General features: G+C 41.0%; 1 protein-coding gene across 5 annotated transcripts in view; it reads left to right on the forward strand.

Moving 5' to 3' along the window:
* DCAF1 (DDB1 and CUL4 associated factor 1) overlaps positions 1–22,377 on the forward strand; it is a 53,196-nt gene extending 30,819 nt beyond the window's left edge. For 2 of the 5 annotated variants that reach the window (XM_030502028.1, XM_030502029.1), the window contains exons 18-24: positions 1,257–1,490; positions 2,021–2,114; positions 2,589–2,693; positions 3,493–3,566; positions 4,754–4,858; positions 18,216–18,471; positions 22,113–22,377. In XM_030502028.1, the coding sequence (XP_030357888.1) occupies positions 1,257–1,490; positions 2,021–2,114; positions 2,589–2,693; positions 3,493–3,566; positions 4,754–4,858; positions 18,216–18,471; positions 22,113–22,171 (927 nt within the window). In that variant the 3' untranslated portion in view covers positions 22,172–22,377. Of the gene's footprint in view, positions 1–1,256; positions 1,491–2,020; positions 2,115–2,588; positions 2,694–3,492; positions 3,567–4,753; positions 4,859–9,583; positions 9,638–18,215; positions 18,472–21,175; positions 21,232–22,112 lie in introns of those variants that run through there. The other 3 variants (XM_030502030.1, XM_030502031.2, XR_003993836.1) reach the window with 3 other exon arrangements.
* Positions 22,378–23,447: the final 1,070 nt, after the last annotated feature.

Raw genomic sequence — 23,447 nt, forward strand, 5'->3', positions numbered from 1 at the left:
GTATAAACTTGACCATTCCAAACCAACTGTAGCACAATGTGTGCAATGTCTTGCCTCTGTGGTTAGTATTCTGGGCAGTTGTGGCATCTGCTTTGTTTTGTTTTGAGACAGATCATGCAGGGCTTCCCCCACCCACCCCGTGCCTGAAGTTGCCTCCTTTGCCTTATTTGTCAGTAATAATGATAATAAAAGTTCCACTGTAAAGAGTAGCTCAGCCAACAGCTGTGGGAAATGGCCTATTAAAAGTGTCCTCCTTTTGCCCCCCAAATTTGCCACTTGCTTTGGGTATTTAAATTTTTTACTTACTATTTAATTATTAATTAATATTCGGGTATTTTAATTTTTTAATTATTTCCAGAGAATATAGTGTTTTATATGAATACCTGCAAATGTGACAGACACAGGCTTCAGAATGCCTCTGCTTCTTCTCTGTGTTAATTTACATTCATTGTAGGTACTGTCTCTTTTGAGAGTATTTGCATAAGAAATTGTCATGAAACATAACTTATTCAAATTATGTATGATTTTACATATTGCTCTGATTTGTTTTAAGCAAACTTTCCATTCCTGCCCAGTTTTTAACTTGGATTTATCTGGAAGTCAGATCAGTTTGTACACTGTGTTGATTTGGTAAACAGATTTGTTTTCCAATTCTAGGGAGTTTTTTCCTCTCAAGTTTGAATGGGCTAGGCTCTGAGGGATGGTACGGGTCAAATTTACCTGAGAAGACAGTCATAAAGCCTTTGTACTAGTTAAAGCCCTTTTTATCTTCCAACAGTTTGTTGGGGCAAAGCTCAGAAAGTTGCCAGGAAGTTTAACTCCTTTTCAGTAGCTTCTGGCTTTTTTCCCCTCACTTTGGAGTTTTGTGTTTGTAAATACCATCTGCTCTGAAGGCAGTTCCATTTCCAAACAGTTTCTGGCTAAGTGGTACCTTGTGACTGCAGCTTCACAGCCCACTTTTCATAATGGGGTTAGTTTCTCTGGAGCTAATCCTGATCGTATTGAAATATGTCAGTGAACCTGCAGTAAGCTAAGTACTGGCCAAAACATGTTGTGAGACTAGGTTCCAGCTGTGAAAAACAAGTAAAGGTCTGGTGGGAAGGCTTATCTTTGGAACGCTCCCACTTGAGATGGAAAAGCAAAGTGGGAAATGGGGTGATTCTGGAAACAACCTAGAAGGGGAAACGTGGGCTGATCTTAGGCACAGGTACATTACAAATTGTGACTGATCTTTCTTTTTCTTTTTAATCTAAAAGATCTATGATATTCAGACTGGCAACAAGCTATTGACTCTGTTTAACCCAGATCTTGCCAACAACTACAAGAAGAACTGTGCCACTTTTAACCCCACTGATGATCTTGTCCTAAATGATGGTGTCCTCTGGGATGTCAGATCAGCACAAGCCATCCACAAGTTTGACAAATTCAACATGACCATCAGTGGTGTTTTCCATCCCAATGGGCTAGAGGTCATAGTCAACACAGAAATTGTATCCTTTTGGCCACTCTGGTAACTGATGTGCTGGGACATAAAGAATTTATGTTGATAAACAAGTAGCTGTTTGCAGAAGTTGTATTAATGGTCTGCTGTGTTACAGGTTATGAACGGTAACAAGAGTTTTTGTCTGTGAATCAAGTAAGTAGGGACTGTCAGAGAGCTAGCTAACTTAAATCTAGATTCTGCCTCTGATACAGCCTAGAGGAAATACTTAACACAGAATGAGAGCAAGAGAGATTTTCTTTACTAACGTATTCTGTGGTACCTCTACTCTCTTCCCATCCCATACCTTGGAGCTACTGCAGTAACCTCTCATAACTGGGAATGGCATTTTGAGTATAAGAGCTTTTTCAGTTTGAACACATGGAAGGGATTGTGGTGCTAGAATTTAGCTCTGTTTCTGCCATATTTGCAGGAGGGTGGCAATGGTGTTTCTTGAACACAATCAGTTGTTTGATGCTGTATTGAAAAGGAAATAGAGACTTTTGATTGTTTGTTGCTCCTTAGCCTGTATTTTTTCAGTGGGACCTCCGAACTTTTCATTTGTTACACACAGTACCTGCCCTGGACCAGTGTCGTGTGGTCTTCAACTATACTGGCACAGTTATGTATGGAGGTAGGACTTCTCAGTCTCACATTACTGTCCTTGGTCACCTCTGGTTTGAGATAAGTAGGTGCTGCTTCTGTGAAATTGGAAGCTTCAGAGAGTGTGTCTCACTTCAGGCCTTACTGGCACGTGTGAACTGTTTTTTATAGGATATTTATGCTATGTGTGTTGCTGACAAAGTCAGTTTTCTCTAACATCAGCAGTATCACAACTCATTTGTGAGATTAAAAATCAACCTATTGAAAAAGAAAATGTGTATAACGGCAGATCTGATGATGCTTGAGAAGAATTTTATCATCTGTATTAAGTTTCAGTGATCTGCAGTATTAATAAAGGCAGCTCTAGAAGAGTATACATTAAATGGGTATTGCCAAGCTATTAAATAAAAAGAAAATTCACGTCAGAGTCAGATTTGATCTTAAGTTGATTAATGATCATGACAAATGGAAGGTGGATTTGTGGGATAATCTTTCTTTGTATCAGCTATGCTGCAGGCAGATGATGAAGATGACCTTCTGGAGGAGAGAATGAGAAGTCCCTTTGGCTCTTCTTTCAGGACATTTAATGCAACTGATTATAAACCTATAGGTAAGAGTAAGAGAGGAGCAAATAGCTTGGTCTGGAGGTTTAAAGATTTATTGAAAGTTCTGCTTAGTAACATTCACTTCCTACTCTCCTTTGCATGAGTGACAAAAATCCTGCTATGACCTGCTCTGACTGAAGTGTGGGAGTTGGGTTTGACACTGAAATAGGTTCAAGTATCATATCCTGTTCAGTGTGTGACTGTCTTACTTGCTCCCATTCAGCAGTTTTGGCTTTATTTTCTTTTCATCTTTCCAAGTAGGGCATAATGTGAGATAGTAGGTCATTTGGCCAAGATGTCTTTGGTCCCTTTTCAGGAAGCCCCTCCCTGCCCTCCCCTTTTCCCAGCAGCATTTCCCCAGGTTGGTAGTTCAGAATGCTGTCAGTTTGGCCTCCAGCTTGCAAAGCTTCTGCAGCTAGGCTAATTGCTGCTGGACATAAACAAATGTGGGGTTTCCTGTGAAAGGAGACACGGCTCACAACTCAGACCCTTGGTTGCCACCTATCCTGGAAGATTCTCTGTTGTTTGCTGTGCTTAGAGAAGCCAATAAATGTATTATCAAGGGATGAGGCACTTTGCAGGGTGGGTTAAGAACTTACCTGGCTATTTTTTATGACAGTCTCCAACATTTCTATTCTTTATTATAGGTTGAGTTTGTTACAAATGTTCATTTCACTTCAGCTGTTGTTTCTTATCCCGCCGTTTTATTGTCTGCTTTTAGATATATATTGTTAGATCTTTGATTTCAGTAAACATTAAGTAATATGCAGTTAACTACTGAGTTTGTTTTGTGATGTTTTCCAGCTACCATCGATGTAAAGCGGAATATCTTTGACTTGTGCACAGACAGCAAGGACTGCTATCTGGCTGTCATTGAGGTAAAGGAGCTAAGAATAAACTCTGGGCTCTGTAGCTGTAGTTTGAGTGCAGTACTTCTAGTTTCTTCTTAAAACCTTCAAAAGTGATGATTCTGGAGTTCCTAATGTTAAATTCATGTCCCAACCAGTGGTAGTGTTTTGATGATGGTAAAAATGCTGTTAATTTTCTCTTGTCCACCCACAGCAGTCTTGTTTTTCTGCCTGTGATTCCTTAAACTTCCAAACACATTTGCCTCTCTTCTTCAAACACTTCTCACTTTAAAATGTGCAGAGGTTTTCCTTCTCATAAGCATAGAGAAATGTATTTTTTTTTTCCTATTATAGCAGTAATTTCCTATTAAAACTTGCACTGTATCAAATAACCAGGAAAAGAAATGGAGCTTTTCTGTAAATCACTCTTGTTGTTCCTTTTTCACTTGTCTTCCTAGCAAAATCCCAGAAGCTAAGGATTTGAAGCAAAAATTACTGAGTGAAACTTCTGGTTTGTTAGGGGGGAAGTAAAACTAATGGATCCAGTTCTTTGTCCAGTAGTATGTTGCCAGTACCCAGTTTCTTGACCCTGAGTATGGACATTTAGTGACTAATTTAAAATCCTGTCTACTTAACACTCTGAACCACTGATCCTTAAAAAAAAGGCAAGTCAAGAATTTGTAGGAGGGCAAGCTTCATGCTGTAACTCCTGAAGTTGGAGTTCTCAGGGTAGTGAGGCCAAGATAATGAAAATTTTCCTTTATAGGAGCCATTGGAAATGTTACTTCAGGGTATGTGGCAGCAGTGCTTGCTGGGGTCAGACTGCTGTCTTCTTGAACTCTTGCCGTATGACAGCTTTTAGTATTCTCTCAAGGCATATGGTTCAATGATATGATAGGGAGGCAAATTTGAAGAGAAGTAGTGTGCAGTTAGGTGAGAATGGACCCAAAGCATGTTAAGGATCCAGCAGATGTTGTAAGTCTACTAGTAAGTGCGTGACTTGTGGATGATGGAAGCAGAAAGTAGATATCTACATTGTTCCTGGGCTGGTCCTTGAAACCAAAAGGACTTGGGTTTAGTGCTAATTGTACTGCTGCTACTAAATGGGAGGGAAGGATTTGGGGAATGTTTCTGTGGCTGAGATCAGATATTGCATTGAATATGGGCGCTGAGCTTAATTCCTGGGGCTAATTCCTGTGTGGGTATCTCCTCTTCAGAATCAAGGGAGCATGGATGCCATGAACATGGATACAGTTTGCAGACTGTATGAAGTGGGCAGGCAGCGTTTAGCAGAAGATGAAGAGGATGAAGAAGATGATCAGGTGAGAAGTATAGCATTAACCTACTTGTTCAAGAGTAGCCGTTAGCCATCTACATGTGAGAGGCCATAGGTGTTCTTTATTACCCATAAAGTACAGATGCCTTATTTGATCTCACCTAATGTGAAGTAGGTGACTTTACTGTCAGTTTAAACTAAGACTGTCTATGCAGAACATGTGTGAACTTTGTGCACTGTAAAGAGATTTAATAGTTTGTAGTTTATTTATTAGTGTCCCTAAGTGTTTCAGTCTTGATCACAGAATCATAGAATGGTTTGGAAGAGACCTTAAAGCTGATCTATTTCCAACCCCCTGCCACGGGCAGAGACACCTTCCACTAGACCAGGTTGCTCCAAGCCCCTGTGTCCAACCTGGCCTTGAACACTGCCAGGGATGGGGCAGCCACAGCTGCCTTGGGCAGCCTGTTCCAGTGCCTCACCACTCTCACAGTAAAGAACTTCCTTATATCTAACCTAAATCTCTCCTGTTTCAGTTTGAACCCATCACCCCTTGTCCTATTGCTACAGTCCCTGATGAAGAGTTCCTCTTTGACGTTCTTGTAGGCCCCCTTCAGACACTGGAAGCTGCTCTGAGGTCTCTACTCAGCTTCTCTTCTCCAGGCTGAACAGCCCCAGTTTTCTCAGCCTGTCTTTGATGGGAGGTGCTCCAGTCCCTGATCATTCTCATGGCCCTCCTCTGGGCTTCCTCCAACAGTTCCATGTCCTTCTTGTGTTGGGGACACCAGAACTGCACACACTGCTCCAAGTGCGGTCTCATGAGAGCAGAGTAGAGGGGCAGAATCACCTCGTTTGACCTGCTGGTCAGAAACTTTGCTGTTTGTTCTACTTGGGTTGGGGTTTTTTTTAGTATTTTGACACCCAGTAGAGATGGTGGTGTATGAGTGTTTCCTTTTTGCAATTCCAAGTGTCATATTTGGGCATAACTTGTCACCAGTTTCCGAATGAGACACAACTCGTGACTGATGCAGTGAAACTGCACACTGCTTCTACACAGAAGAATGTTTGATGAACTTTCAAGAAAGCTGTAGGCTCGCACTGGGATGTGTTGGTTTTCATTCTCAGATCAGCCATTTGATCTCTGGCAACTTGACAAAAAAAGCTAAGAACTGTAAGTGCTCCTCAGGATGCAGTTGGTAGAATATACAGTAGCACAGAACACTTACTACAGTACAGTGAGAATTAAAGACACATTTGTAGCTTTTAGGGTGTCAGGTGTGGGGTTCTCTTGGTTTGGTTTTGGGTTTTGGTTTGGTTTTTTGGTTTTTTGTGGTTTGTTTGTGGTGGGGTTTTTTGTTGAGTTTTTTTTTTTTGTTGTTGTTGGGAGTTTTGGGATTTTTGGGGGGGTTTTTTGTTTGGGTTTTTTTTGGGCTTTTTTTTTTGAACAGGCAAAGTCCTTATCCTTCAATTCCCTAAAGATTTTAAATGCATTATTCTCTGCTTTTTGGTGTCTGCATTCTAGTAAAATCATATATTAGTATCTCCTGTGAGAAAAGCTGACTTCACCGTCTCCCAAAGAATGCCAGAAGGTAATAGTTTGCTGGGCTTTTCGAGACTGTGTGGAAAGCTGGATTTCTGGTACACTTCTGTCTCCGAATCTTGCTATTGCTGGGTTAAAACTTACTCTGTCGTTCAGAAGACTGGAGGCAGATCCCAGGAAAGAGTAATTTTCTTTGTAGCTAGTCTTTACTATTACACTTTCACTGTAATTCTGAAGATAAAGCAGCAGTTCTGTTTGGATACACAGTTTGCTGTCCTGTCCTCTCAATGTGCTACAAATTTGCAGTTGAAGTCTTTCCATTCTTATAAAATCATTGGTTGCTGTTTCTATCCCTAGATTGGATGAATTCAGTTTAGGAACTTAGAGGATGGGTGAAGAGTAGAATTCCATGGGAAGCAATGAGCAGGGGGAAAATTACTGTTCCTTCTAAAGTGTTTCTACTTTCTTACAGTCCTTACCTTAGGCAGTAGTTTCTACTTTTGTCTCTGCTTCCAAAACCAAAAATGGTTTTGTTCACATTCAGTATGTTTTAGTAAGCTTCTTCATCGTTTCTTTATAAAATCTCAAAACCCAGTTTGAAGCAGAAATTGATTTTGCATTGTACAATGATTAACTAGCAGCTATCAAGACACTGTTTTGTGACATTGCTGGTACGTGTTGACTTAAATGGAGGTCTGTGTTTGTATAAGAGGACACAGTCTGAATGCTGTGGGTTCCAGGCTGTAACACTAGGTACCAAGCAGAGATAAGGTATCTATCTATCATCCATCAAATGTGACTGGGGATGTTTCCTGTCTTACAAATGGAAGTGGCCCCTGGCAGAATTGAAGTATGCTAAAAGCTTTTCTGTAAAGCTTATGGAATATTCAAACAAAGCTGCTCTGGGATTGATTTGCAAGCTAAGAGTGGCTAGTTGATATTGCATAATTGCTGCATTTTATGGGCTTCATTTCTGGCGTGTATAGATGTTTCCTAGACAGTAACTTCTAGGGTTGGTTACAATCAAGTGTCTTTTAGTAAGAGATATTTGGCTTTAATATAAACAGCATTTATAAGCCCCAATTCAGTTCAGTCTATATGTGTTTAGCAAAACATAAACCCCTGGCTTTCTGTCCTGTAGCTGTTCACTGCTGTTCCTTCAGGTTTGTTCTAGTCTCAGGCTTACAAAATGTAACTTTTGTCTCCATAGAGACATCCAGCATTGAGCTAGAATGAGTAGAGGTTTTCCAGAATAAAGACAGAATCTCTCTGGCACACTTGCCTGTTAAGACCAGCAAGAGTAGTTTGCTTCCTGATGAACAGGAGTTTTCTGTGTATACGTATGGTCACACATATGTATGTGTTTAGTACTTGCTTACTTAGTTTCTGTGATTTAGGCTTTGAAAAATGGGAAATAAACTTTCCAACTTGTTGGGATTTCTCCCATATATTCTAGAATGCCTTCTGGCTAAAAGAAGATGCTTTCTGATCTTTTTAATGAACGTGGTGTGTGGGGAAATCCACGTGAATCAACGTTAATCTGGTATCTCTTTGGTCAAGATTTGTAGAGCAGATACTGATTTGTTTGGCCCCTGCATCTTCACACCTTGACTTTATGTATATGTATATTTTTGTATATGATCTACATGGGTCCTTGAGTATAGTTTTTTGCCTGTACAAAAAGTAGTAAGTAATTAAATTGAATCATGTTTGATGGGCAAGCTTTGCTTGGAAGTCACGTGATGCAGAATAAAATCGCTTTAAAATCATGCTTGAGACAGGAACTGTGGAAAATATCTGCCTGACATTCTTTCTACTTTCAATTTTGATGCCTCATAATGTCAGATTTGACAAATGTCAACTGGTAGCTCTGTGACAGGCTTTTGAAAACCAAAAGACTGAGAGCCTGTAAAATGAACCTTGCAGGGGAATTTGGCCTTAGATATCTTTCAATTCCTTCTCTCATTTAAGCAAAGAAACAAATCAACTCTATTACTCCCCCTTTCTCAAACCAAACTGAACTGTTTTACATAAATTACCTTCAGATTAAATGATCAGGCTGACTTAGCTGGCTTGTGTGTGGTACTGCTGCAGTAGATGTTGATGGTTTTGTTTGAAATGCCTGAGAATAGCCCCAGTGTAGCTGGGTTCTTCCTTGGCTGTTGTGCTAGCCCTCCGTATAAGAGCTCTGGGAAGAAAGAAAAGCTGCCTTGTCCTAGTTATGGCCAGTAATGCAGAGTTGTCAAGCCTGGGTAAACAGAACAAATGCTAAACAGATATTGATACTCTGTGCTCTGTACTTACTATGGTAATTGAGGGAAAGCGAAGATACAACGTGCTTAGCAAGGGCAGGTTTGTGTACTTTTTTTTTGTTGGATGTTTTATTCCAAAAGTATTAGTCTTTTTCCCTTCAACTTTCATAAGTTTCATGTATTATTCACTGCTGGGTGAGTATCTAAATGGGTCTATCAGTGACCAACAGTCTCACAAGTATTTGCAAAACTATATTCAGTCTATATGAATATGAAACTCTGGGGAAATATTTCTGGGGAAATAGGCAGAGTTTCATATTCTTTAGTCCTGCAGCAAGATCCTCCTCCTCTTCCTTGTATATTTGCCACTGTTTTAATACACTCCTTCAGAGTTAGACTTAGCAAAAATGAGTATTTGAGCTACTGATACAGATGCTGGACCATCTTTTGGTTGTTAACTTGCTTAAATATTATTTATTTCCCTTTCTTGGCTGATTAGTATCCTGTGTTTCACTTAGTAATCTACTGTTTTCTGCAGTGTGGCAAACAAGGAATTTCAGAGGAAATGGTGCAAAGGAAAGTGAATGTACTGGTTTGGCTTAGAAAGGGCCACGTGGTAGTTCCTATGTGCTAGAAAAGGAGACTTCAGAAATATTAAGCGATCAGAAAAGCTAAAACCAAGTAGACCACAGAGTAGACTCAAAACTGTGATCCTTAAGTCTGGACGACATGATCTTCTGAGTGGATAACAGCATTTTCAGTCTGTGCATTTTTACCTCTTTTATTTTAGTTTTTCTTTCCATATTAGATCTTTAAGGCGTATTTTTCTCTCTGTGGTATATGTGGATGATGTCGCATCCATGAGGCTCAAGTAGTATTTTCGGTTACTGTCATGTTCAGAGAGATTTATGGCTTCATCAGCAGATTGCTTCACCTAGTTGTCCCTGTCCTATAAAGTGTGTTCTACTTCTTTTGCCAGAACTGAAGAACTGTTAATTATCCTGCAGTGCTTCTGGGCTATCGAAATGGTGATGGTAGGTGTTTTGTCTTTTTGCATTGGTTTAGAAAATTCTAGGTCATATGAAATCAAAGCTTTAGAGATAAGGCAATAAAGATTCAAAAGATAGTTACTATTCTAGCATATGGCTTAGCCAGGACGAAGAATGTTTTTCCTCAGCTTTCTATGTGGTCTTTGGGATCCCAGTTTCTTACTTGTATTTTAGGACTCTCCCCCTATTTGCCCGCAACAGCAATTCCACCGTATTTTTGTTGCTGTTAGTCTGATACAGGTTTGTTTTCATGTGGATACTTATTTGCTGGGGGGGAAAAACCCCCGCAAACCTTAATCCATATTGGCACATGTATTTGAGAACCATCAGACCATGGTGGTGCTTTGTCACTACAAGCTGCCTGGGGACCCCTAGTTTTTCAGGAACTGTTACTGTAACATTTGAAGATACAGTTCATTTATAAACCTTCCCAGAGACAAGATGGTTTACAGGGTGATAGCTGGCAACAAGTATTTTCAGACAAATGTCTCAAATGATAATAATATACATGTGTTTATTGCACACCTTAATAGGGATCTTTGAACTTCGTTGCAGCCTCTGAACTTAATTGCAGCTGGGGAGGCTAAGTAAAGAGTGGTTTCCATCAAAGACCTGTTCAGATAACAGAGACATCTTTTGAACAGGCATCCTCCAAATCAAATATTTAAAGAATAATAATAATAATAAAGTTTTCCCTATACCTGTACTTCTTAACCCATTTTTAGATAGTAGCAAGTAACTGTGACAGCTTCAGCCTCTTCTGCTGTTTCAGAATCTAGTTTCATTAGCTGTCAGTGCAAACAGTGGAAATTATTGGAAAGGAAAAAGTAATTGGAGCTTTCAGAAGGCTAGACCTAGTGTTATGGAGAAAAAGAGCTTCAGCAGAGATAAAAGCATATTCTACCTGTTCAGTGACAGAAATCACAGGTTGACTTCCTCTCACCTAACACATCTTTCTAGAATTCTCAGAGGAGCTGGGATCCAAGAAAATAAAAGCTGCCTCAGATGTAATGAGAAATGTCAGTCAGAAGCTTGAGAAAGTAAAGAACAAATTCTTGTCCATAGAAGGAGAGTGCATTTACCTGCCAAATTGTGAAATTCCTTTACACACTATTGTTTTTTGTTATGCAATTAAAGGAATGGGCTTATTTTTGTGACTGAGTGTGAGATCAGTGAGAGGAAGGACGAGTAGCAAATTCAGAAATTGCACCTAGTTCTGGGCTCCTTAAGTTGTTATTTCTGAGCCCTACAGCCCAGAGAATGCACTAGTCATATTAGAACACATTTATCCCCGGTATTTAGGACTGTATCAACTGCAAAACAATGACTTGTGCATGTGCCTCCAAGAGGACAATGACTCTGGAGTTAGATTGATTGCTGTCAGGTACATACAGTCGTGCTAAAATGGAAGCAGTTCACAGGCAAAACCAGAGTAGTGGTCGAAAGAGTCCCCACTGAACATGCCAACCCCGCAGAGGCCCAGTTACTTTAAAGTTTTTGTTTATCTGTGTCATGGATGCTCTTTCATTCAGCACAGGTAAGTAGCCATTGTTAGACAAGCTAAGCCTACTTACATAGACTAAGAGAATAACTGCTTTTTTTATTTCTTCACTCCATGTGTTGCCTCTGTGACATACTGTATGCTGTGTGCTGTTTCCTGTATTAAATCTGCACATACCTACATCTGCATAGAAGCCTATGGTAAGATTCCTTGCTTGTTACATGTAGTAACTTCTGCGCATTCCCAGGCTTCTACGTTTCTAGCTCTGTGACCTCATTAATGGCTATGAAGAAGTACAACTTCTAACACTGAAGTAGCCAAGAAGGTAAAAGTAGGTACGGCCCCATAGGGTGCAGGAGAGGAATGAATTTAGTGGTATGATAATACGAAATGAGTTTGAGTTTGCTGGCTGAGGGGAAGGGTGGAGACTAGGTAATCTAGGACATAAAATTCCTTACATGCTTGACCCCCTAGAAGGACTCTTGGCTTTATTTAAGCTTTTTCCACTGCTCATTTTTCAGGGAGTGTTAAGAAGTGTGTGTGTGTGGAGGGTTGGATAGAAACTCCTAAATGACTGAAAACCAGACATTGTCACTTTGTCACTTCTGAGAATTGCATAGCAAAGGATCAGAAAGTACCAATATGCTACACAGCTGCTTTGGAAGCAAAGAGAATAATTGTAAGAAGATATGACAAGGGGATTGTCTGTGGAGAAAGATGAATTACTAAACCAAGGAGAGACTTATTTCTCTGGAGTGAAACTTGTATTTAAATAATCATATGTTCTTTTTTTATGAAAGCAAAGCTCCTTCCCATGCTGCAAATAGGTAATTAAAATAATACTGATAACTTGGAAGAGATCAGATTACTAAAAATTAGTTTTCTTTAGGAGAAACTTGGGGGAGGAGGGTGAAAGACAAGGAGAAATAAACTAATAGGTGGTTTCTTGCAAAAGCACGTAAATTGACCAAGATAATGAGAGTCTGGAAACACTGAAAAACAAAAACCAAAAAACCCACAAACCAACCAAACAAAAAACCCCACAAAACAACCCCCTCCCCCAACAAACTAGAGAAAATAGTTTATAGAAGCAGATGCTTACCAGCAGATGATTAGACCTAGCTACAAATAGCCAGAAGTGAATTAAATGCTAGCAGAAAGATTTGAGAAAGTGGGAAAAGCTTCACTGACATTTGATTAACTGTTTTGGAGGTAGAGAGAAGACATCCTCATATATGAAAATAAGAATAGTTAGAGTAATACTATATATATAGCATCATTCAGACTGAGGTGCAGTAGAGATTGTGCTTTCAGACGAAGGGACTGCTGCTGGAAAGCATCTGCAGGTGAGAGGTGTTGACTTGGAAGTGCTGATAGGGGGTGAGCATGGGAGTGGGGAAGGAGCAGCTGTGAGGTGATGACAGCCAAACAGTTCATAGAGCAGTAACAGAGGAAGTTGGACAGAGAACTGTTGACCTAAATACTTGCTTTGGACTCTTAGGAGAGGAAGAAAAAGTGAGGTGTCAGATGAAAAGATTAAGCTTATTGTAACAGTTGAAACCATGTCAAATAAGCAAATAATCAGTGACCTGTAAACGAGTTAAGGTTTCCAAACCTAATACGACAGGCTAGGAACCTAATGACAGGCTAAGAAAACTGGAGCTGTTCAGCCTGGAGAAGAGAAGCTGTGTGGGGAGACCTCAGAGCAGCCTTCCAGTATCTGAAGGGGGCCTACAAGAATGCTGGAGAGGGACTCTTCATCAGCGACTGTAGTGATAGGACAATGGGCAGTGGGTTCTAACTTAAACAAGAGAGATTTAGGTTTGATATAAGAAGGAAGCTCTTCCCTGTGAGAGTGGTGAGACACTGGCACAGGGTGCCCAGAGAAGCTGTGGCTGCCTCATCCCTGGCAGTGTCCAAGGCCAGGTTGGACACAGGGGCTTGGAGCAACCTGCTCTAGTGGAAGGTGTCCCTGCCTATGGCGGGGGGTTGGAACTAGATGAGCTTTAAGATCCCTTTCAACCCAAACTACTTTGATTCTATGAAGTATGTGCAAATGTGCATCAAAGAACAATATGGAAGAAAATACATAATGCTCGAACAAGAGCAAAGTGTATTTACTAAGCTTGTAAGAGGCTGTAAATACTGGCAACATGAGGAGTTAGGTCAAGCAGTTATAGTGCTGCCACCCCTATAAATGCCATTCTGTATGGGCATTTATAGAATGCCATTCCTTTAGGGGATGTTTGCATTACAATAATGTCATTCCTTTAGGAAAACTTTTAGGAAAAATTTTTCCTTTGTAGGTATAAATGATAAATTATTTGAACCAAATTATTTGGCTTTCTGAATGTTTATGTATGATCACAAACCGCTAGTAAAGTTACCAGTAATCTGCTTTGAGATTATCTTGATATTATCCTTTGCTATGTAATCAACTTTTCTGATTCTGTAAGTTGATGCTCAGCTTTTCTTGTACTACTACATCTTTGTAAATCTGCCTGTGTGCAGGCATGTTAAACAGCTGATGTGAATCACTTTTGGCCTCTTAAACCATCCTCAAAATAGTTCCAGGGTCATAGGCTGTGTTTTGAAGCCATTTATATGTTACTGTGTGAATTAGTGAATTTTACTGAGTTAATGAGTGTTGAGAGATTTCTCTTATGATGCACACTTAAATTAATTGTCCCATTCTGCAGTCTTACTCTAGAACTGACAGTTTCTGCATCCTTTACGTTTGTCTAAAATGTATAAATAATGATACTGTGCAGTACTGAGTTACACTCTTGAGACTTTTTGAGTTACTTGATACTACCCTGAAACGCTCTTTTTCTGACTAAACTAGTCTTTATTAGTTGAATCAAATTAACTCTTTAGTTGAGTCAAGCAATTTCTAAGTTGAACTGGGGCCTGTCCCTGTATGGACATCCTACTTAGATCTGTGGATAGCTATTCTGCACTAAAGTTGCAGCCTCCTTCTTTTCTATTCCCTTATAATTATAACTGGGGTTTTGTTTCGTTCTCTTCTTCACTTGAAATTGTCAGCTTCGTCTTTGTTCATTACTTTATTTTTCAGGCTTTTTGCTTTAACTGGGGTGAAGTCAACACCTAAGTATTTGTGTAGAGAAGTGGGGCCACCAGGCCATTTTGTGTATGAAACAGGGTGGATGTTTCCTAGATTAAAATTCCTTTATTATAATTGCAATGCTGTGTTTTCGAAGAGCAGAAAGAGTTGGCCATCCAGGTATGTTGATACTGTAAGGCCATCTGCATTGCAGCTGTTACACAGTGACATCTGTGTACGCTGGAGATGAAGAGAAGTAACATTAAGGTATTCAGTGGGTACTCTACTTTAAACTGTTCTACTCTTGGCATCTATCAAGTTAAAGCTTCCTTAAATTAATCCTAAATTCAGATATCTACAAACACTTAATATACCTGAATCACAGTGTAACTAAAATGGGTAGCAGTATGACATCCTTCATTCAAAAGCTGGGCTCCGTGTCCCTCTGCATGTTGCCTACTCTATTTAAAAGGGAGCATTGGATTTCCTCCTTTTCCTCAGGTTGGGATTGTTTGTAATCTTATTTGAATTACATAGGAAGGTAGGGTTTTGGTCTAGCTGTACTGTAATAATAGTGCCCCTGGGTGTAGAGCAGGCACCCAGAAATATCAGGCAATGAGTTGGGAGTGCTGATAGTGAGCTAAAATGTTTTACAGAGGGAAAGTTATGAGATGGTCAGTTTATGGTTCTATAATACTACCCTTGTACCTTCTGCAAAGATAACTGGCAGCTGTGAAGTGGCTTCTGTTGGAAAAGAATTTTCTTACATTCCTCCTCTGCTTCCTCAGAGGACAATATGAACAGTTCAAGTTCTGATCTAAGCAGCTTTTAGAGAACAGCCTAAATAGAAGAACATCTTTATGCATCAGTGATGGCTAAAAGAATTCCTTGATATTGTGTAAGTCACATGGAGTGTGCTGGTCCATGGGTTCTGTGGATCAGTTTACTCTAATGAGGAAGATAAGCACAGGTATGTGCTTGTTCTGCATAGATGTGCATGCTAGTGGTTCTTTCTAGCGGCACCTGAGTCATTGCCCAAAGCTCTTGGGAACTGCTGATGGGTAGGTAGGAGCTTGCTTTTGCAGGCTCCTTCACAGACCCAGATATGGTTTGGAATAATTGTTCTGCCTATCTTCCCTTGTGACATTGCCAAGGACTTGTTTCACTGCTGTTACTCGGTGTGCTTGCATGAGTCATTGGGGAAGGCATGCCATTTTTTATCTGTATATGGATCCCTATGCGAGACAGTTGTGATATTTGATGAGCGTACGTCCTAGATATCCATTAACAGGCTGGATATCACTTACATATGATGGTGTCAGACTCCACTTGCTATTTCCTCACACCTTTCTCAGCTCTATTTCCCATAGATTGGCTTTGGGTGCAGAAGCTCAGTGTGCCTTCTTAAGAGAGCTCTCACCACATACATGCAAGCCTTGTATTTCTAGACTGGAATATTGCTGTGTGCCTGCAGAGGTTTGTGCTTGGAGATGGTTCAGAAGCTAATGCAGAATTAATTTGCTTGTTACTTAGCAGAAGCATCAGTTTCCAAGTTTTGTTCTTTAAAGGGAGATGAGGTACAGGCTTCTCAGTAGTTGACTTCTCTTGAATGAGTGACACAAAGCACAATTCAGCTCAGTGAAAACGTGCACTGTGTGCATGTTGTGCTCCCTCTGTCACATGTGACTTCTGTAGTGTGGTTTTCACACTATTTTCTGGTTTACCAAGGACAGGTATAATTAAGATCTTGTCTTACTGTTCTTAGGTGGTTTTTTAAATGAGTGTGGCCTGATTCTAATCGCCTACTTCATGTTAAGTAATTTAAACTGGAAAGGTGGAAACAGTTCAGTTCCCTACTCTTCTGTTGCTGTTTGTATTTTCACAAAGGAGTTTTTCCTCACTGGGTGATATGATCCTTCAAAGTTAATTTGCAGCTGAATGATACACCCTTTATGTAATTAGGCTCTTATTCTTGTCAGATGGAAGAAATCTTTAGCTTTATAGAGCTATATTTCATTTCATCCTATATTTGAAGGATGATGTTGCTACATATTCCTTGCCTTAAGCTTGAATGAAAATGTTGACAAAACAGTATTTCAGTTTCCAATAAATACAGTAAATGTGAATCAAATTCAGTAGCGCTTGACATTTTAAGTAATTGTGGGCTAGATATTTAGGAAAACAATGCTTTCAGAAAGTCAACAGATGTGGAAGCAGAGGGTACCTGAATCATTTCAGAATCCTTTCGGTTTCAACTACATGGACTCTAAATGAATCTTTTAGACAATACACTTTTTTTTCCTAATGTCTACAGTTGTGTCTCTATTTCCAGACACTGAAAAACTTGGCTTAGTTTTTCCAAGCTTTTAAAATAAGTTGATCTCTTCCTTTCCAGTCTCAGAGTTGGTTAGACTGAAAAAGGAGAAGTTTTTAATCAGTTTTTCAATTCCGAATAAAGTTTAAGACACTGGTCTCTGCAGATACTGCACAGAACAAAAGAAAAAGTAAAGCAAAAGCTTTTATACTCAATATATTTTGTGGAAAATTATGCTCAATATGGCACTGCAGCTTAAAACTGAACTGCAAGTTAAGTATTTCCTTTCCCAGTGTGTATACAATTCAAAAAGCAGTGTCCACTTATCTGAGGACTCACTGACTCAGTTTGTAATTGCCTAAAATAAGCATAGGCTTTAACACAGGTTGTTTTAATTTTATACTTAATATATGCTTATTCAGAAAGAAAACTCTATGTCCCAAACCAAAGCTTTCATACTCCATTTAAATAGCACAGCGCTTCTGGTCAGTGGAGGAGACTTGGCTGCTTTTTGCAGGTGAAGAAACAATAAAAATTGCCCCGGCTTTTTGGCATTCTTTGTTCCTTTTGCCTGTGACAGATGTTGGATTTGTGGGGGTGTGGTGGGGTTTTTTTAGAGCGCTGACTGAAGAAAAAGCAGGTTGGGGAGATGACAGAAAGGTATTTTTCCTCTGTCCTTTTAGATCTGAAAACACAGTGGTGTAAACAGCACAGTGTGAGTGTGGTGAGCTTGAGCACCAAACTAACCCTTGAAGTGGGTTGTTAAATTCCTGTCTTAACTGCTTCGTAATTCTGCAAAGCATGTTCCTTCCCGAAACAAAAGGGCAATAAAAGCTGAATGACTTGAGCTGCCTTCCTGCCACACTAGAGCATTCTGTTAGAGAAAGAGGGTGTGACTGGGGAGAGGTGCAGGTATATTGAACCCTTTCTTTGAGTCTTGGAGACTTCTTAAGAGCTTGGCTTGTGATGGCACTTCTTGGCCTCTGGTTTGTCTGGAAGAACAATAGGACTGTAGCAGCTTCTTTCCACTCAGTACTATCTGCTAGACACAGATTTCTGGATTTGATCTATACAATGAGGAATTCAGCTGCTTTACTGAATGCGAATTCTTATGGTTTGACAGAGAAAGATTTTGATCCACAGGTAAATGCCAAAGATGAGACTCCTGAGCTGCTTTAAACAGTTCTATCGTCTGAGTGATTCAGGGATTGGTTTAAGCTAACAGTATCTCACTCTACATTTTATATCTCATCTGAATCAGGAATGACCAAGAGACTGAACATGCATGCTGTTTAATGCAAAGTAGAGGTTTTGGTCCAGCTGAAACTAAAGCAGTTTATATAAGACTAGTAACAAAGCCATGGATTAACAGGTCTTACTGCATGTCCTCCTCAAGAGTGCATTGTGGTGACACATGTTGATGGCCAGTACTGGACAGGAGCTTGAGCCAATGGTACCTGTGCTGTCCCAGCATTTTGCAGATAAGACTTTGCTGGCCTGCAAATGATCTAGCATGTGTCGTGTTCTGTAGTTGTGGAGAGAAAGTGTTTATAATGTGTCGTGTTTATAATGCGTGATGTCTGGATATGGGGAGAAGTGAAACTATGGGTACGCTTTCTTCAGTTATTCCATTTTACTTTTTTTTTTAATGTCTGCAATGGACTATTTTTGCTGCCTCTATAGGAGGAAGAAGAGCAAGAGGAAGAAGATGATGATGAAGATGATGATGATACAGATGACCTTGATGAACTAGATACGGACCAGCTGCTGGAGGCTGAGCTGGAGGAGGATGAGAACAATGAGAATGCTGGTGAGGATGGAGAAAATGACTTTTCTCCCTCTGATGATGAGGAGCTTGCCAACCTCCTGGAAGAGGGAGATGAGGGCGAAGATGAAGATTCTGATGCTGATGAGGAAGTCGAGCTGATTCTTGGAGATAGTAAGTGTGTGCCTAGCTTGGTGACCACAGGTGACCTGTTCTCTACCTAAGTCTTCCCTGAAATGACTTAGCTGACTTTCCTTCTCACTGGTATGAAAGGCACTAGTCATTGTGCTTGTTCATCTATGGCCTCTCAAAGTAACCTGTCAGTAAAAACAGCTATTATCTGAGAGAAAAGCTGAGAGTTCTGGAAAAGAAGGTGTCTCTTTTCTTCAAGTGCTCCCAGGTGCATGTGTGAGAACTTGGCAGGCCAAGAAGTTCCATGTGAAGAAGCCTTGTGTGATGGCTTGTCTGTCCTGCCCTTCAAGGAGACACTGGTTGATCTGTTACCTCAGCTGCCTTCTCTGCCTTATTTGAACTTGTAAGGACAGAAAAGCGTTTTTGGTCCTTGGTGCTATTCTTTCTCTTCGTAATTGCTTAAAGTGCAAAACAAATACAACATTTCTGACTTCACTTCCTTTTTTAGATTCTTCTGACGCTAACATAACTTTGGGGATAACATTTAAATTGTTCTTTTTCTGGCATTCCACAGATTTGGAAAGTTAACAGTGCACGTGTGTGTGTATGTATATGTATAAGAAAGAAAGGTCTGAACTTTATATGTAGCAATTAAATTTGTAAAAAAGCTTCACAAGAATGAGGTGGTGAGTAGGATAGCATCAGGCTTGGGATTTGTGACGCCAGATTCTGTTCCCTTTTTTTGCAGCACAAGTTTTTAGTATGTGCAGCCAAGTTCTTTTTAATTTCCAAGTGTAAAATGGGGATAACTTAGTTACCTTAAGTTAAAAGGTGGGTAAGGATAACAGTAATTACAGTGTGCGAGGTATCTGAAGTCCTGCAGTGGTAGGAGATTAATGTGAGGGCTGTGGTGGAATCAGTCTTCTCTGCCTATGTGCTGGAGGATTAAGCATGCCAGGACTCTGTTTTAGCACTAATGTGGCTGGCAGACTCATCCATGTCTTCTCTGTTCACATGTAGCTCAGTCATTTTTAAGGATGTGGCCACATATGGTTGCCAGAGTTATTTCGTGGAGTTAGTTTGTTGTTCTCTTGAAGGTAGTAGGCATACAATGCAGGGCCGTATAGGACATTTACATAGCTCAAATTCATTAATAGTATATTGCAGTTCAACGCTTTGGGACTGTGGATAACTTCTGCCTGTCCCAGCAGCTGGCAGGACCTTTTTGACACAATTCCACTTCTGTTTCCTCATGGGGTGCAGGGCCAGAAGTTATTAAGAGAGCACCCAGAGTGCTGTAACTGGAATTGTCTAAGGGGCAGAATGGTTCAGGCCATTTCAATAACTATTCCTGTAGCAAAACTAGGTGCTACTTGACACTTGGGTATTTCAAGTGTGCTCTGCAGAGCACTATGTATTATGAAATGGTCAGGTCTGTATGCTGTTTAAAGGTAGAACTTTGATCTGGCATCGCAGTGGAGCTGCAGCCAGCCCATTCTGTGGCTGTTAGGTTGCTTAGCAGCATCATTGGGAACTTAAAGCAGGGAGCACAGCTCTGCCAGGCTGATGTAAGTGTGGTCCTTGCACAGGGTTTGATGTGGCTGCTTCTGTGTGACTTCAACTTCATCTGGCTTGCTTTTGTTTCTCACCCAGCAAGAGCAATTAAAATTTCCCTCTCCTTCGCTTGTGCTGTGTTCCAGAATGAAATGTTGTAAGGGCACTGACACTGTTGCTCAGTACAGACCTGAGGGATGGTGGTGTATTTAGAGTGCTTCCTACTGCAGACCATTGCTGCGTTTTGGATGAACCTCCACAACATACAGTGGGCATGCTTCAAAAGAAAATAATTCAAAGAATAATTGAAACAGCTTTGGTCCCTTGTGCTTTAGAAGAGGTTTTATTTCCTTTTCAGGAATCATCCATGGAGAACCTTTTAAGTATAAATGTATCTTCCTTCTCCTTTGCCACCACCTTGGGATGGGTAGATCTGTTTTGTCCATAGTAGTTTATACAGTGTGCAGATAGAGCTTGTTCCTGGACAGGTGGGGGTGTCCTTTTCGAAATGCATGTGTGACACAGGATGGAAGAAATACATGGAGTTCTCACCAGCAGCATGGCTGACTCTTCTTTCCTCTTCTGCCATCAAAAATGGCAATTTCCAGGCAGCTTATAAGCTTGTAAGCTTCTGGCCAGCATTTAACTGCAGCCAGGTTTACTTGTGGACGCTGAGCTCAAAACTGGAAGGCTGTGTGGTGGACTGGAGAATAAAGAATTAGGAGATCCCTTTTCAAAGCTCTCCTTTGGGCTCTCCTTTTAAAAATAAAACCCACAGCAGTTTCTCTTCTTCTCCAGAGTTTCTGGATTGTCTCGCTTGTGCTTCTTACCCTCTTACTGCATAAATGTAGCTGCTGCAGCACTGGCTGGTGCTTTCCAGCTGCCCTTACATGGCTGTAGCTGTTCTGGGAGCACTGATGACCCTTCAGCTTAGGCTTAGAACAAGGGGTGGTGTGACTGGAGCATTCATTGCTGATCTTTAGGGAGGAGGTTCGGGAAAGGGTTTGTGCCCTCTGCTGCTTCTCTGTGATTCTTTTCCTAAGGAAAGCACCTGAGAAAGGGTGAACCTTCCAGAAGGCCTTGCTTACCCTGACAGGAATGTTAGAGATTCCATGTAACCGAGATGGCTAAGAGGAAGTCTTGGTGTCTTTTGTGTGTTTTTTGTTTTGTTTTTTACTATTTTAAACACTAGTTAACTGCAGCATCCAATGAAATCACATAAGAAAAAGAGCCAACATCACCTCTAAGGTAAGGCAGGAGACCTCTTGCTGCCAGAGCTGCTACCACTTCCCTCTTGCACAACTGAGGGAGGAGAGATCTTATGTTTTAATATAAAAAGCAAGTGTGTGTGTGTGTGTGTGTGACTGCTTCTGGCAAAGCCTTCCATGCCTTCATTCTGTACCATGATGAAGAAAATCAGGAAAACCACAATTTTCAGGTCACCTTTAATGAGTGCCATGTAGTTAAATTCATTACAGAAACCTTTGGGTTGCTAGAGGAAGCTTCTAGTTGTGGCTGTATGGATTGCTTCCCCTCTGTGCTGTGCAGAGGGGGAGTGACAGGCCAGTAAGAACCTCGTCCTGAGGAAGCCTGGGTCTGACTTGCTGCATAATGAATTAGCCCCATGCACATTATACGGAAGCCGTATTTCACCACATTGGGTTGGTGGAACTGTCAAGCTTGCTTTCACATAACAGCTGTGAGGAACGACTGCCAGATCTGTCCAGCCCCCAGCATGAAGAGCTGTTGCACTTAGATGTGCACAGTACATTGTACAGGCAGCTCATGTGCAGGTAACTTACTGCTGGTGTCTTTCTCCCTACCTTGTCATGGGGAAAAATGCCTGCCAGGTAATACAGACTGCACTAAAGAGGAGAGCTAAAGCTGCTCTCCTCTTGACCCTCTGTTTCAACCAGGGAAAGGAAGCTCTGGTGCAGATTTGCTAACTGCTTTTGATTGATTTGAAATGCACTAATGGTGCTGGCTGCCTGCGTCACTGCTGGGAGCTGCTGCTCTCAACAAGCAGGTGGTGGCCATCTCTTGTAACTATGAATGCGTTGCCTTGCTTGGCAGCCCTGACAGCTGTGTTCCTCCACAAATCAAACATAACCTGCGTGTCTCCTTTGCAGCCGACAGCTCAGATAACTCTGACTTGGAGGACGACATTATCCTGTCTCTGAATGAGTGAGGTGACTGCAGGCGGGGTGTTGGCAGGAGGAGATGCTCCCTTCCCAGCAGACAACCGGAGACCAAATTGGAAACGGATTCTGAGCACCCCGACCCTTCTTCTCCTGGGACAACCTGAGGAACTCCAGCCCATCCGCTGTGTTGGTTTGAGTCAGTTTGAGGCTCGGGGCTAAGTCCGAGGCTCTACAATAAAGAGACCTGGGGTTAGGCCTCTTTCTGCCTTTTTTTTTGTTTTTTTTTTTTTATTTTTTATTTTAGGCTGAGATGATTCTCCTCTTCAAGGAAACTTCTGAAAATATTTCACAATATATTTTCTTTGTATAAAGTTCTTTCCTAAAGAACAGAAATAGTTTTATATAAAACAAAAAAAAAAAAAGGGAAAAAAAAAATAAAAGGCAGGTGTTCTAGTAAAGAGGGGATGAACTTTGTATTCCTGTAGTACCTTGTTACCATGGGGTAGGTTCGGGGGAGAAAAATTGTTTAAAATTAAAAGAAGAGGCATTTTTATGCAATGAAATGAAATAGGAGCATCATGGTTTCTAATATCGGTGAGGAGTGAGACTATTTTTATTTTAAATATGATTTTATTTTTAAAAGAAAAAAGCAACAGGAGGTAACCCCTGCTAGTGGGTCAGTGGCTTTCAGGTGCTTTTGTCCTCCAGGGAAGAGCCCTGGGGGCGTTTGATAACTGAAGGTACAGGCTGTTTGAAACTCTTGCTGCGATGCCAGCTATGGTGGGAGGCTGAAATCCTGGGCTGGCCTAGTCAGAGTCTGATATTCCTGAAGACGTGGAGATCTGGGATTGACGTTTGAGCCTTCTTTCTCCCCTCTGCCCTTTATGGTTCAAGTTTTTTAATCTTTTTTTTTTTTTCCCCCTTGCCCTCTGTGTGGAAACTGCAAATTGAAGGCCTTTTTCTTTAATGTAAAGTGTATTTATTAAAAAATTAAATACAAATCCTGTCTCTGTTTGTGGCTGTGAGTTGTAGCCGTGCATTCCTCTGCCACCTATTCATGCTCTGCACAGGGTTGCTCAGCCAGAGAGCCGCGAGCTGTAGGCGGTGGCCTGGCTGCAATAAGGAAGGGCAGAGGAAACATGGGGTGAGACCTGTGGGAGCGCAGGCTCCAGTCCTTGGGGACTCCCAGAGCTGCATGACAAGACACTTCCCACTGCCTCTGGGTTCAAACCTGACTGCTCGGTTTGCCTGACAGCCTGGAATTCTTAGTGGCAGCACACCCTCACTGTGCAATGTGGGAGCTGGAAGGTGCTGCTAATGCCA

The sequence above is a fragment of the Strigops habroptila genome, chromosome 11, assembly GCF_004027225.2.
Source record: "Strigops habroptila isolate Jane chromosome 11, bStrHab1.2.pri, whole genome shotgun sequence".
In the NCBI taxonomy this organism is placed as follows: Eukaryota; Metazoa; Chordata; class Aves; order Psittaciformes; family Psittacidae; genus Strigops; species Strigops habroptila.